This window comes from Marmota marmota, unplaced genomic scaffold (genome assembly GCF_001458135.2).
Source record: "Marmota marmota marmota unplaced genomic scaffold, marMar, whole genome shotgun sequence".
NCBI lineage: Eukaryota > Metazoa > Chordata > Mammalia > Rodentia > Sciuridae > Marmota > Marmota marmota.
Genome location: NW_026000037.1, coordinates 30,454,465 through 30,470,683, shown reverse-complemented (window position 1 = coordinate 30,470,683; position 16,219 = coordinate 30,454,465). Strand labels below are relative to the sequence as shown.

Genomic DNA, 16,219 nt, shown 5'->3' with positions numbered 1-16,219 from the left:
TCACCTAAAGATTATTTTAGAATGAAGTGTTGAATATCTCAATTTTTAAAATACTTGTGTTCATTGTGGGCAGCCCTGTACACTGCAGAATATCAATTGTTTTCCCTCATGATCATGTGACTGACTGGAAGCTGAGATTGGCAGCCTTTGCCCTATATCATGAGAGAATGTCAAACTACACATCACAAGCCCAGGAAACTTCAAGATTCAAAATTTTAGGTACTATTTCTACTGAACTCATATCACCTTTGTACATCATAAAATCGAAAAACAATCAATTTTACCAACTATCAGTACTGCTTATATCATAGCATTTATCAGATTTCCTTTCCCCCCTACTGAGGATTGAACCCAGGGAAACTCTACCATGGAGCAATGTACCTATTCCTTTTTTATCTATTGATTGATTGATTGATTAAGACAGGGTCTCACTGAGTTTCCAAGCCTGGCCTTGAACTTGTTATCCTGCTGCCTCAACCTCCTGAGTAGCTGGGATTGTAGATGTGCAGTTACTCATGGCTATTAATCAGAAATTTATTGAAGTCACTAATTTCATTATATTCAAATATCTTTTAAATTACATTGTAAGCACTGTAAAAAAGAGAACTACATTTTCCTCCTAGTACCTATCATTACTTTTTCATTCACACATCCAGGTGATGTGTCTCTCTAGTCCTATAACTCTATCTTGTACAAAGTTCTCAATAAAATATATTTAGTGAATAAAACTTTTCCTTCTATTTTACAGATTAGGAACATGGAATCAGTGATGTTAAGCAACTGCTCAAGGTCTCACGTTAATTAGTGATAAGACCAGAATTTGAACTCAGGTCTATTTCCCTGAAAAGCTTATGTTTATACATGGGATTATACATGATAATAAAATCATATATTTTCACAAAAAATGATGAATGCAATAAGATGAAAATTTGTAGTATACTGCTGACATAATTTTCTCTGAAAAGTACTCTATTGTATCTTCAATGTCTGTCCTGTATTAATTCCAAATTCTCAAGAGGTGCTGCTAACATTAGTATCGAAAAAAAATTAAAAAGTTATTTATTCTCTCAATATATATAGTTCTATAGTATGTATAGTTTTTAAAATAGCATTCCATAACAATATTTAATTATATACATTAGAGAAGGTTAACATCAAAATTGCAATTTCAGTGGAAGAGAGAAGCCACAGAATGAGGAATACTTTTAATTTTTTTTCAATTCTTTTTTTTAATATTATAATATTCTTTTAAATGTATTGGTAATGATCAGAATGGTATAATGAACAAACAAGCCATTTTGACATAAGGCAGACAAATATTCAAATTTTAATCTATCATTGCTGATTATATGATATGTTCTTAGAGAAGATGCACTGTTTTTCTTCTGCAATTCATTGTTAGCAATAACATTTGCAGGGCTGTGAAAAGCTAGCTAATATAAACAGAGAGATCACATACTCAATAAATAATAACAAGTAATAGGCTTATAATCTCCTTTAGGTTAAGTTAACACTTTCCCTGTACTAGATTCCCACTATGTTCTTATCTTTCATTCATTTTAATAGCAATGATCTGTACATTTTCCATATACTTAATCAAGAAGGTTACCTCCATATATATAGGATGTGACTGCATGATCTCAAAGTAGCCCATGGTGATTGAGTTTTGAGACTTCAATAAAAGATTACTTAGATATATTCTTATGGGAGCAAATGGAGGAACAGGTAAATTCGAAAGTCAGGTACAGAAAAAGAATGTAAATAGATTGAAACCTGCTAACCTGGGAATTATTCTTCTAAGCTTTAGATAGTGAACAAATCTACGTATCATACCAACCATGATTATTCTTGAGAGAGAAAGAAAATTGTAGCCATTTTCATAATGGCATACATATAACATGGCAATAAATTTAAAACAAAAGATATAATAGATAAATTGAGCATACTACCTGCAATAATAAAATGTTTTAACAGTCCATTAATCCATATTAAATATTTTATGAAGTTGAAGTAACTGCTAAAGTAAAATATAGTTTTCTTTTCTCACTGTAATTGTAACATGATAAAATGTAAGCCTTCTTTGTTCATAGTTTTTTTCTTCTTCAGAATTAATCAGTTAATCTTTCCAAGTGTTCTGCAATTTGTGTTCAAAGAAGATTTAAAGTCAAAGAATATTTGTGCAAAGTCAAGAAGGATAAAACTACATGTAATATTTAAACCTTCGTTATATATGAAACTCACAATTATATCTTAACAGGGCATGTAACTAGCAACCAACTGGAATATTCAAATACTATTTTCAACTTTTAAATGAAAAGACATGAAAATTATTAAATTTCTTTGAAGGTGCTTTAATTTTGTTTTATTTTAGAAGAAAACATGTATGATAGATACTTCGCTTCCCTATCATCACTAGACTCTCAGTAGGATAATAAGGACTTATGAAGAGGGTATTTTTCTACATGAGTGAGACAATGAATGGCCCTATATTTCACTTAAAAATTTTTAACATAGTTCTTCATACATTTGATTATACTATTAAGTAGAGAAAAGTCCAAGACATTTTTTTTTAAATTTTTATATTTTCCCATTTCTGAAATTCAGTTACTGTGCTTTCTTGTAATGCTGTGATAACCCAGATGTTATTTAAGGTGGTGAACCTTATACTTTGCTACATTAAATGTTTTCAGGGTATTGTGCATCTTTAGATGGTGTTTCTTCTTACTTCTTTATCTTTAGGACTTCAAAGGTCATATTTTAAATCAAGAGTCTGTGATTAGAAAGCATAAATGATTTACCCAAGGTTACATTACTTTGAGAATGAAATCAGAATGAAACATTTATAACTTGATTCTTTTACATGTTTCCTTTCATATAATATCTTCATTCTTTTTAGTAATTTGCCCTCTCCTTTTCTCTTCTTCCCATTTTTTTCTACATATTAATTTGCATTTAGGTCCTTAAAGCTAGATCAGAATATAAAGTTGAGAAGAGAAATTGTGTAATTTAAGTATCATGAAAAAATAATGAGATATGATGTATAGTTGTTTAATAACACATTTGTATTATGTACATGCAACAGAAGGTATGTTTCTTCTAAGAGATGTATTGAAGGTTTTTTGCATTCAAGATCCTTTTTTTTTTCATCCTGAGAATTTTTTACTTATTGAGAGTTAATTCCCAGTTTATGTTTTGGCTGATTTTTAGAGTTAGAATCTAACAGTTATAAACAGTCTTAAAGTTAACATGAAAAATTTCTCAGCCAGTGAAGTTTCACCAAGTTTCAGAAGTTTCCAGATGCTTAGGATGATTTATTTTCTCTAGTAGAAATTTTGATGCTGCTTGATATGACTAGATTGAAAAAAATGTGAATTAATGCATTATAAGTCTCCAAAGATATAATAACATTACTTTTTTTAAAAAAAAATGTATCTCATCATGTTGTAAGTCTGCATTTTGTTGCTTACTTATTTGAGTCATAACCTGATATCTTGTTGACATTTCCTAATTCATGCCACAGTAAAGCTTCTAAACACTAAATACTTATTATTTAATCTAAGAAAAGACATATTTTGTACAATATTTCTTTTGACTCTTGAAAAAAGTATAAGTCCTCATTATCTTAAAAGAAATAATTCTTGAAAGTATTGATTAAATTGTGCCTTGGGTCTTTTACTGGTCTTTCTACTACATCTCCTTCTGTAACAGAATATTTGTTAGATTTCTAAGTAGACACCTTTGCCTCCCTTTTAACTTCATCATCAAAGTGAACATTCTTATTCCCTTTTCATTTGAATCATATTTTGGTCCTGATGACATTGTCTGGTTTTCAAAAATTTCAATTTATTTTAAAATTTATATATCAAGACATTACTTTGGTAATCATAAAACTCAATAAATATTTGTTTAGTTTTAGAAACATTTCCATTCATAAATCAGTACTTTAGATGGATATACACTAATACAAACTTACACAAAGAAATTACTTTTTTGAATATATATAAAAGCAGGTAATCCAGGATGTCATATCTACTAAATCTGGAATGAGCAAGCACTTTCCCGTCATGTTATTTGTGAAGCAATAGAAACTTATCAACTGCATAAGTTAGACACTTACATCTGAAGTCTGTTCACTGCTACCAATGCTGGTTATCCTAGGGAATTCTCTTTTTCCAGTCTGCTTGAGGGCTCCAAATCTGCCTTGTTGTTTCATTACTTTAAGAATGTGTATAAATATTCACACCTCTGATTTTAATTTATTACTTTAAGAATATTATACAAGATGTTTCCTTGACTTGATCTTGCAAAAGTGATTTGCTCCTCTTTTTATTAATTCCAATAAATATTAATTTCAGTGTTTTGTGAATTGGAAGAACTATAATTTAAATATGTTTTTAACTCAAAAAAAATCATAGTTTTTAAGGTGAAAATGCAAATCATTCTAGAGGGCTTGCAGGAATGTCATTTAAAATTCGTATTTCCTGATGATCTCATCACTGATGTGCCTTGTTGTTTAAAGTATTAGGAAAGTGTTCCATAACCTAATTTTGAACAGAACAACTTCCTGAAACACTATATGAAGTCTCTAACCCATAAAAAGAAATGATCAGGATAGCCCCAAAAATGTATGGCAAAAATGATTGTGTCAATCTTGGTACAATCTACTCTATAAAAATAAAATTGCTTGGTGAAATGGCATATGCTTTAATCCCAGGGAGTCAAGAAGCTGAGCAAGGGGGAAATCACAGGTTCATGGCCAACCTGGACAGCTTAGGGAGACCCTGACTTAATATAAAATATACAGGATTAGGGATGTACTTCAGTGGTAGGATATAACTAGGCTCTTAGTATCCCCCCCACCCCCGAAAAAAAAATTCATAGTGTTTTATAATTTAAAGATCAAAAACCTTATAAATAATAGAAATGTCCAGAATTGTAAAGTTATGAAAAAGTATCTGGTATATACAAAAACTTGTAAACAAAGTACAAAAATAATGATAAAGACACATTTTTTCTAGTAAGGAAGTGATAAATAACCAATGAAAAATGTTTACTGCTTATAATTTATGCTCAAAATATGGATAGAGTAAAATAGTTTAGGCACACAAACAAATGACAAATGAAATTTGCAATAGAATATATAGAAAGAGAAGTGGATGGAGAGTTTGAAGATGTGAATTCTTAGGCCTGTTTTTTGATAAGGAGATATCTATCACACTACTCAGGCCGAATTCTGAGTTTTACTGCCTTGAGACTAAAATGATTGGACATAATCATTGATTGTTATGGTTTTAAACCTGAAAAATACATTTTTAAATATATTTTTCTCCAAATTATGCTCAAAATTTAAAAAATTTAAAACTGTAGATAGATACATACATAAATAGTAGATAATAGATATATAGATTCATAGATAGGCAGTGAATAGATGTGCCTGAAGAATTTTGGGCAGTAAAGTCCAGCCTGCTCAGCCATCGGCTATTTTAGATAGCTCTGAGACAGTCTACATAATAAAGTTTGAAGATATTTATGGTCTGTTTCCTTCTATCAAATATATTATATGATTCAAAGTTCACTATCTTCTTTTTCAATTATATCATTATTTTTTGAAGTTAGCCTCCCGATAATATTTATATCAGTAGCTATAAATTAGCATAAGTTAGTATCATTTGAAACATTGTAAATTAAAAGATAATTTGTTTTTAATACACTATTATGTACACAAATAAAATTTCAATCTTTTTGTGGATTGAAATTTTATTTGTGCACATAATAGTGGAATCATTGTGCTATGTCAGTTCCTAAAGAGAAAAACAAAATACTTCACATAAAATGTCATTGGCTTCAGTTGTCAGAGAAATAGCATTTCTTATCACTTTCTTCTGGCTTTATATCAATGAAATAATGGAATTTATTTTTCTTTTCTTTTAATATCTGTTAAATGAGCTCAGGTATATGAGAAATTATGATTTCATGCATATTTTCCTGGGAGCTAAAAGGTCTGGTATTAAGCAATTTACAAAATTTTAGATAAAAATTTTTTCCATATATTCAATAGAATAAATTTCTCTCCTGGGAAATAGTACTACTCCAAATGTTTTAGATTTGTTGAGTAATTATATTTTTCTCTGATCGACATCACCTTTCCTTTAAAAGTGATCTTGATTATCAGATCTTATTATGGAACTTTAAATTAGTCTAAATTTCTTTAGACTTAGGAATACTTTAAATTGGCTAATTATCTCTTTAAAATATTTTATGATAATTCCATGACTTTTACTGTTATAATTATCTAAATGTTAATTAATGTAATCAGTCTTATGATGTAATTGTATAAAAATTTATTTTGAAATTTAATTCTTCTTTCAGGTTTTTTTTCTTTTTTCTTTACACTCACAATTCACATTTACAGTGTCTATGTAGTTGATTTTAGTAAGTTGTTTTTTTTTTTTGTTTTTGTTTTTTTTTTTTTTTACTTTTACCTTATAATATGGATATCACATCTCTTAGAGGTCAGTGTTAAACCTGACTGTACTCCTTGGATTTTCTCAATTAAAAACTTTTGTCAGTTGAAGAGGTATAAACACATTACTTTGCAGCACCAACATGCAGCACTTTTTATCTGCTATTTTTCAATGAGAGAGGGTTGAGTACTTTCATACACTGAGTTGACATCTATTCATTTATCCTGCAGTATAATGAATCTAAATGATCCTTCATCAAATGATTCTCCTAGGCTTTCAGTACTGGAAAGTACTAATTTAAAAGATATTAAAAGGATGTGTATCCTATGTCCTGAGGAAGTTACAGTCACTATAATTGTTTATCCACTCTTTCATCTGTGCCTTTGTAAAGAATGGGAGAGGAGTTCTGATTGCATTAAGAAGACATGAATTAAGTAAAAAAAAAAAAAAGTCAATGACCAGTTTCCTATTGGATTCTTTTATGTTTTTTACAGAATTCCCAACTTGTGAGCCCCTAACTCAATTTATATGCAAAAGTGGAAGATGCATTAGCAGCAAATGGCACTGCGATTCTGGCAAGTACCAAATGTTCACTGTACACCACTGATTTACTTGGAAGCTGGTGGTCTGAGTTACCTGGCTTCCTTCAGAGACGGTTTGTAAGAGAAGCCTGCACATCAAGCAAAATGGTTAAGATGAGTGGTTAGAGAGCATCAGTGGGAATTAGCATTAAGAATAATGGAGCCCAGAATTTGTCCCATGAGACTATTATAGAGATTATTTTCAGATATTACATTGGATATATTCTAAATTGATCAACATGAGGTGAAGGAGACAATTAAGAACATAACCTGGACAATTCAGGTTCCCAAATCATATGTGACCTCAGGATGGAGTATCCTATAAATTATTATGGATCTATCCAGATGGTCTCAATACTGTCACCTTGCTCTTAATGCACAAGTGATATTTTTTCCTTATACTTAGTTGTATACATTATGCTGAATTATTCCAAATACACAAAAATCAATTACATATGAGTCAATGCATTTTCAGCCATTCAGTTTAATTTAATTCTTTTCATATTCCTCTCCCCTCCCTCTTGAAATGTTTATTAATAGAGAAAATAAATAATTTCTAATGATAGTACATGGCAATTTCCAGGCAGAAACACAGGCACAGTAGGTAGTGGGGGAAAAGTGCATGTAAGTTCTCCTGTTGGAGAATGGAAAGGAACTGAGTAGAAACACAGCTATGAACCCTGCAAGGATAAGGATTATAGTCTTAAATTATGACTTTACACAATAATTATATCACTCTTTGTATCATTTCATTAAATTGCTATGATCATCAATATCCCTTTGGTTTGTGCTTCATATTCAGTTAATGCTTAGTTATTTCTGAATAAAATGAAAATTACGCTTCAAAATCCATCATTTTTTTTCCTCTTTGAGTTTAGCAGTTGATGTTATAACAGAAGAGAAGCAATACTGTTATAAAGATGAAAATAATTCTCTCACTGTTCATGGTACAGATTGATGACTAACTCAACATCATTCCTTTTTCAAAAGCAAAAAGCAAATTCCATTCAGAAAGTAAAAGTTAGGTATAAGGAAAGCTTTTCTTTCTGGATCTGTTTTCACTACCTGCTGTTGCGTCTTCTTTTCCAGATGATGACTGTGGCGATGGGAGTGATGAGGAAGGCTGTGTTTACTCTTGTTTTGATCACCAGTTCAGATGTGCCAGTGGCAGATGTATCCCAGGCCATTGGGCCTGTGATGGTGACAATGACTGTGGGGACTTCAGTGATGAAACCCAAGTCAATTGTACCAAAGAAGGTTAGTAATTTTTTGAACTTACGAAATCTCATTCTAAGCTGATACACACACACACACACACACACACACACAGTACTTCAGAATAAATTATTATTCATCTGTAATTCATCATGTAAATGATGAATTGCTCATCAGATTAAAACACACATGAGGAACTTTGTAAAATGATTTGCTAATCTCTTTAACTTTTTTTTATGTTTTTTTTTTCCTCTCAGGTTTCTCCTGTCAATATCTTTTATCTTTACTTCATATATTTATTAGACCCTTATTATTTTTTTCCTTTTTTTGAATGCTAAAACCATTCCCAAAAGGAAAAAAAGAACAAGAAAGAGAAAATTTTGTTTTCATTTTCACACCAAATTTATTCCTTAAGATTTTAAATAATCCTATATTAAATGGATATGTATTTCCAAGTATCGACCTTGTAGAATGCAAGGTAAGAGAAGAAGGAAATCATGCCCATGCCTTCAGCCTAGCCATGAGGAGGCTGACCCTGTCATTAGGAGATAATACTATGCAAAGTTTAATCAGGCAGAGTGCATGTTAATAAGTTAGAAATAACACTGGAAATAATCACAAGAGAAAGCCATTTGTTTGTTATACTACCATGCAACAAGTTTTATCTTTGAAAGAAAATTTCTTCTGTAAGAAATTAAAATACTTTTATTTATTTTTTCATTTATTTCACAAATATTTATCCCATACTAAGAGATAATTGGAAATGATTTCAAAACATGGACCTTGTTTAGTTTTAAAACCTAGCTTGCAAATAAAAGTAAATTATTTAAATGGTGGCATGGGGAAATCGTAGACTCTGTGATCATAGGAAAAGAGCATGAATTTTCAAAGTGCTTCTCAAGGAAATATATCTGTCTTCTGCAAGTACTTAACAACCTATGTGATGGAAGGTTTCTGAATTATTTTCTTTTTCATGGTTTCTTTTTGTCTTCTTTTATTTCTCACCCCTCTAAACTGTACATTTTGGAATCAGTGGCTATTAAAGTTATTATTGACATAAAATAAATTTTTAAAGGCTAAGCTTGATTTTTCTGTGAATTTCCCAAGTGATTTAGTTTAAAAGATATTGTTGAATATTATGTTACTTGGATGTCCTGAGTACTTATGTTAAAATATGCTGTTTAATTTTGATTTTATATGTATGACCTGGGTTATAAGAATCATAACAAATATCCAAATGCAGCTAAATAATGACCCTGAGCCAGGAATCAAGGAGATACATGTCCTCATGGTTAATGGTCATGACTTGGCTCATGTCTTTACTAGACTAAGTGGATATAATAGAAATTATAATGAAAACAAAAAATGACTAAGAATTTTTTGTGATATATAAGATTTAGCATGAACATATTTGAATTCAATTTTAATTCAAAAATCAGAAAAGTTATGAATTATAGATAAAGCTACTATTTAAAATTATGTCTCTTAATATTCTTAATGTAATAAGCTCATGTCCTCGCTCTCTTGTTTTCTTTCTTCTCTCTTCATTTCAGTGTCCCTTCTCTCTTCGTTTACTTGTTCCTTGAGTATATGTGAGCTAGAATATTTTACTTATAATTAATTTGTCATCGCAAAACAAAATGTACATAGAACATTTTTTCCTTCTTTTAAAAGATATTTGGAACAGTCATCTGAAGGGTGTTTCTATTTATTACTACATTACAATTTAAACTTCATTTTCCCCTTCTCACAGATGTCTTTTTAGGCTCCTCATAGGGTGTGCATCTGTGACCTGCTGGCAATACCCTATAATATGCTGTGAAAGATAGATTGCCCCAAAGTTAATTTATGTACATCTTTTGAGATCTCATCCCTCTCTCCTACATGTATTTATCTGTAAGTTAAAATTGTTCATTGAACATTATGAAATTTTTAAAAGATTGTCTTAGCCCATGATTGTCCCAAATGAATGGCATGCCCCCTTGTGGCTCTGTAGTTTTTCAGTTTGTATTATAGGTGCAGTGGCACTGTAATGTCAATGGTCTTCCTCTTCAAAGCACCTCAATTTCAGTAACATATTACTATTAAGAATAGACTGTGAATGAGAATGCCAGACATTTATTTTGTCATTGTGGTAAAACACTAAGGAAATCATGAGGATATTCTACGTGATTGTTAGACACGTTTCAAGCAATGAATGAAGGCAAATTCTTGAACCAATTTCTGTTTATCAAACATTAAATTGCATTAGGATTCCCTAATCAAATATTCTACATGAGGTGAATAAAAGGTACAAAATCAATAAAAGGAAACATTCTGATTTTAATATAAGGCAATCCAAATTATTTCAAAGATCATTTAAATATGTTTGTCCATCATTATTTAGATTATATATTCTGAGATAGAGGTCATAAACAATGATAACACATTGAAATGTTAAAGCTGATAAGGAAAGTCATCTGCACATCCAGGATTTGTGAGGCCATTGCCCAGGTGAAGTAGAAATTTGATATAATTAGTCATATAAAGCAGTCCCCAAACTGCTGTGGGAGGAAGAAAGATCAGGGGTTTCTGGCTTGAGTTTCAGGGCTGGCTGTCAGAACGGATCAAATCCACAACATGATTGCTCAGCATTTTGCTCTACACTGCCTGGGCAGCCAGGGCATATGGTGCAGTCTCTAAACTAGAATGGTCTGCAAAAGGGTAAAAATATTTTTGAATTGATTTTAAATAGTGAAGAAGCAGGAGAAACCAGTAAATAGAGCAGTCCATATACAATCTCCTTCATAGAATATCCCTATGCAATTTACATTCTTTCCAACATTAATTTCAAAAAGGAAGAAATTCTATAGTGATGATCAGGGTTTAGTCATGAGTATGATGAGTACCTGAGAAACTCTTAAGTGCATAGTCTATGCCTTAATGATGTTCTCCCATTTCTTTCCCTCTTAGTTTTTTTGCTGTTCTTTATTCTTATTCTTAAACTTCATTATAAGCAAAGAGAACAATGTTTTCGTAAAGTATTAAGTTTCCAAAAACTCACTGTTATACCCTCACCCACCCATAGAGGGAAAGGGTGGGGGGAGACAACATGTAAAGGTAGAATAGAAAGACAATCCGTATCAAATTAGTTCCTTCCTTTGTTTCAGTGTTTGCCTTTCACTTTAGTTCTTGTTTATTTCTGGTTCTGAATCCTCTAGTTGCTACCTATTTCTGTAGTGACCCCTTCCCCCTTTGTTTTAAGTTACTGGGTGAATAGTTTTCTAAGTGGGAAAATTAGCATGTCTGGACTCTCTAGAAGAGTGAACTGCTTCTAGAGCTCACCTGAACATTTGTGTATATGTTGAAAGGTTCTTATCAAAAGGTGGTTTCATCACTAAGAACATCAAGAATAAAGCTAAGGTGATACGTCAGTCTTTTTTTTGTACAAATTTCTAATTCTCTAGCTAGAATAGTAAAATGAAGAATACTCTGTGCATATGTCACATCTATAAAATACCAAATACACAGAATTAATTTATTCTCATTTTTGACGGTTTAATTCATTTGAATTATGATAATTTCCATTCTTATACTTTTTTAGGTAAATAACTATATTTCACACCTGGAAAAAGATATTTCTAATGTAAGCATATGCAAATTGTTCAATATTTTTAGACAGCTATTCCCCTAAGAAAATTTACATACAGAAATTGTTGTAAAAATGTATCCCAAATAATTCAGCATAGACTTGATATAAAAGGAAACAGGTTTCCCTAAATTACATTTTGCCTAAAATTTGTAATTTTTTCCTAAAAAGCAACTTTAATAATACTCAAATATTTGTATTTTGTATTTTTAAAGGACATCTGACCCTGGCTTATTGTCATTGTTGTGTAATTGTTAGGCTTACTCTTTGACTGTCTAAAAAAGAAATATATATTGCCTGCTGGAGTAATTGAAACAAGATAAGGAATGCTGACACATATAGGATCATTTATTTACATGGCAATACAGTTTAAAAGCAAATTCAAAATTAAGTACGTATTGACTTTTTGTTTATGTTTCCAAATCCATTAGGCAGTTAAGTGTATAGTATTATTCATATCAATACTCACACATGTTCATATTCTTCTGCTTTAGCTATTTATGTTTGCTCCTGCTTTTAAAATTTCATCTGTTCTATTGGTCTCTATCCTCTTTCCTTCATTTGCCTCACTACTTGCTTGTTCCCAGATTTAAGAGACTAGAATAATCTCATCTTCATATTTTCATAGACAAGCACACTATTAAATACACAAGGAATAATTGTTGAATGAATGAGTTTATTTCTTGACTCAAAATTTGATAATATGATCATATTCTAGTCCTTAAATGTTAGGTAATTTATTTTCTATTTCCTTGCCTTAACCCAAGATCCTAATTTTTTTTTCATAATAATGTACAAGTCTAAGTGTACTGATCTAGTAATTCACATTTGTCAGTACAATGTAATGATATTCATTTATTGAATAAATATTGGCAATCTCACCTCTGGAATCAATAAAATAACATTGAAAAGATATCTCATTTATCTTTTGTTACTGTTTATTTCTTTTTGTTGAGGTCCTTTCTGACAAATTGGTAGTAAATTTTAGATCTTTAGGTAACTGTTGTTTAGCAAATCCCAGAGAGGAAATTACCTTAGTGATAAAGTAGGGAATAAAAGGGAATTAACACATGTTGTTGACCCACTAATTATCAGGTACTTCACATGTTACTTCATTCAATCATCAAAATAACTACTATTCAGAAAGGTTAAGATACTTGCTCAGGATTACGCAGCAGGGGTTCCACATAAGGATTATGTCCCCTATATTACTATAACCGTCTGTTTCTTTAACTATGAAATATAATATCTTTTTTCTAAAATAGATATTTGTATGATTTCCGAGGAATTAATATCTTGCTCTGAATTGCATACTCAGGTTCACTTAAATTTGAGAAAATGGAAAGACCATTCTCCTTTCTACAAAACATTCTAATGAGATTTCACAAATGGGTACTATAAGGGAATTTGGCTATTATGTCAAATAGTCACAATAATTCTGACTGTAACTCTTTTTCATTCTTTTCTTCTTTACCTTTCACAATTCACTTCAATCAAGTGGATTCTGGAAATTTTCCTTGTAGTTATGAACCCTAATGCAAGCAATTTCTTCAGTAACCCCAAAACCATTTTTATCTACATTATAGACTCAGAAAATTTAGGAAGCTGGAAAAAAAATCAAAACATCATTTAGTTTAATTCTTTTATTATATAAATGAGGAAAGACCTCAGCTATATAAAATCTTATGATTATATAATAATAACAACAAAAATATACTGCTCTGCTCCCTAGAAAGAGTTGATAATATTCTTTTCTTTTTTTAACATTCTTTCTCTCTTTGATTGTCATATCCCATGAACTACTCACAGGAAGTTGTTTTTGGAGTTAAGGTCAAATGGATTCTTTTATATAATCTACAAGTTACTCAAAATTGTTTTACCTCCATTTAGTTGAATTTGTATTTGGACCATGGTTTTTTTTTAAAAAAATTATTTATTCTAATTTGCTATGTATGACAGCAGAATGTGATTCAATTCATATTAACATATAGAGCACAATTTTTCATGTCTCTGGTTGTACAAAAAAGTAGAGTCACACCATTCATGCTTTCATACATATACTTGGGGTAGTGATGTCCATCTCATTTCACCATCTTTCCTACCCCCACACCCTTTCCCTTCCTCTCCCTACCCTTTGCCTCATCTAGAGTTCATCTGTTCTTCCAATGCTCCACCTCCCAAACCCCATTATGAATCAGCATCCTTATTATCACAAAAAACATTTGGTATTTGATTTTTTGGAATTGACTAACTTCACTTAGCATTATATTCTCCAACTCCATCCATTTACCTGAAAATGCCATGATTTTATTTTCTTTTAATGCTGAGTAATATTCCATGTGTATATATACCACATTTTCCTTATCCATTCTTCTACTGAAGGGCATCTAGATTGGTTCCACAATTTAGCTATTGTGAATTGTGCTGCTATAAACATTGATGTGGTTGCATCCAATATACTGTGAGAGATATTGAGACTGGGGGCTTTGAACTATACGTACATATTTAGGTGTGATTTTGAACTTAAATGATCATGCTAAGTTATTTGTGAAAGACCAAGGAAATTTTGTCATTTCTCCTTGACTAAAAAGACACCTATATCCTACCAAGGGAGGCTGGCTACACTCAGAATAGCTATCGAAACCTAACTTGTAGCTGGGTGCAGTAGCTCATACCTGTAATCCCAGAGGCTTGGGAGGCTGCAGCAGGAGGATTCCAAATTTAAAGCCAGCTTCAGCAAAAGTGAGGCACTAAATGACTCAGTGAGACCCTCTGTCTAAATAAAGTACAAAAAAGGACTGGGGATGTGGCGCTGTGATTAAGTGTCCCTGACTACAAATCACGGTAGCAAAAAACAAAACAAACAAACAGAAAAACATAACTTATAACTGAAAACATGTATGATGTATTTATTCCTGGAAAGAACAGAAATTGAAATCAACATATTTTGACTCTCAACCTTGTATGATATCAACCTATATGATATCTCATCTCAGCTCAACCATCAGGTGTTTAACAGGAGAGTTTAATCCTTACCATATAGAAAATAAAATACCAAGGATTATTGAATATTGTCACATTCAGTCATCTGTTTTGTTTGAAATATTCTAAAGAAACTCTCTTTTTTAATTTTTATCATGATAAGATATGTATAGCACAAAATTACTGTCTTAACTATTTTAAATGTGCATTTCGGTATTACTAAGTATATTTCAGGTTCCAGAAGCATAGCTGCCCACCTTTTATAGAAGTCTTTTTATCTTGCAAAGCTGAAACCTTATCCATTAAATGTTCACTCCACATTCCTCCTTCCTTTTGCCACTGAAAAACCACCATTCTGCTTTCTGTTTCTGTGCTTGAGACTATGCTAAATGCCTACTGTAAGCAGAATAAGTTTTGTCTTTTTATGACTGAAATATTTTACTTATAATGACCAAAGATTTGTCCATGTTGTAGCATTTGGTAATATTGTTTTTACTTTTTAAAGCTGATAGATAAATAAGAAATGCTTTTTTAAAAATACACATTATAGCTTTCTTTGACTCACAATTCCTGTCTTCTTCTATTTAGTTTTTGTGTGTATGAGAGAGAGAAAAAGCATTTCAATTCCTTTTTCTCATTTTCTTCTGTGTAAATATTATAGCTATTACCTTTTTTTTTATTTTTATGAGAATCATGCTGAACAACCTAAAGTTATAAAACTTAAATTTGGATTTATATTGGTTAAACTTAATAACACACACAATGATTGTTTCCATCTCTGTCCCACTGCTTTCAGTTGTTGATGTACATTTTTAATGTGTATCTAAAATATAAATTAAAAATTTTAAATACATTGGTCTTTTAAGTTGTATAGAAAACAAAATGTGATTTTCTAAACAATAGTTGCAATAATATAAGCTTTTCAACCATTAATTATATTTTTTTAAAATTATGTGTCTCTAAAATCCTCTGGAAAGCAAAATGCAATTGTAGCCCACTATTGAAGTAATACTAGACTTTATAATCACTCACATGTTCACCTTTATGTATAACTTTCTTTCTTCAAGCAGCTTTGAGTTACTGTCCAGTGCTCTTTCATTTCAACCTGCAGGACTCCCTCAAGGATTTCTTGCAAATCAGGTGTAACACAAATGAACTCCCTTGGTCTTTTTTCTTTTATTCCCCCCTTAATATAGGAAGATCTTAATTTCTCCTTTATTTTAACAGGACAGCATTTTTAGATACAGAATCTTGGTTGACATTTTTTTTTTTTTAGTACTTTCAATAGATTAGCCCACATGATCTATTGACTACCAAGTTTCTAATGAAAAATCTGATGATAATCTTGG

At 31.0% G+C, this 16,219-nt stretch overlaps 1 protein-coding gene across 1 annotated transcript in view; it reads left to right on the top strand.

Moving 5' to 3' along the window:
* Positions 1 to 16,219, top strand: part of Lrp1b (LDL receptor related protein 1B) — a 1,807,788-nt gene that overhangs the window by 1,090,450 nt on the left and 701,119 nt on the right. The window contains exons 19-20 of the mRNA XM_015479144.2: positions 6,959 to 7,039; positions 8,135 to 8,302. Of these exons, the coding sequence (XP_015334630.1) occupies positions 6,959 to 7,039; positions 8,135 to 8,302 (249 nt within the window). The remainder of the gene's footprint in view (positions 1 to 6,958; positions 7,040 to 8,134; positions 8,303 to 16,219) is intronic.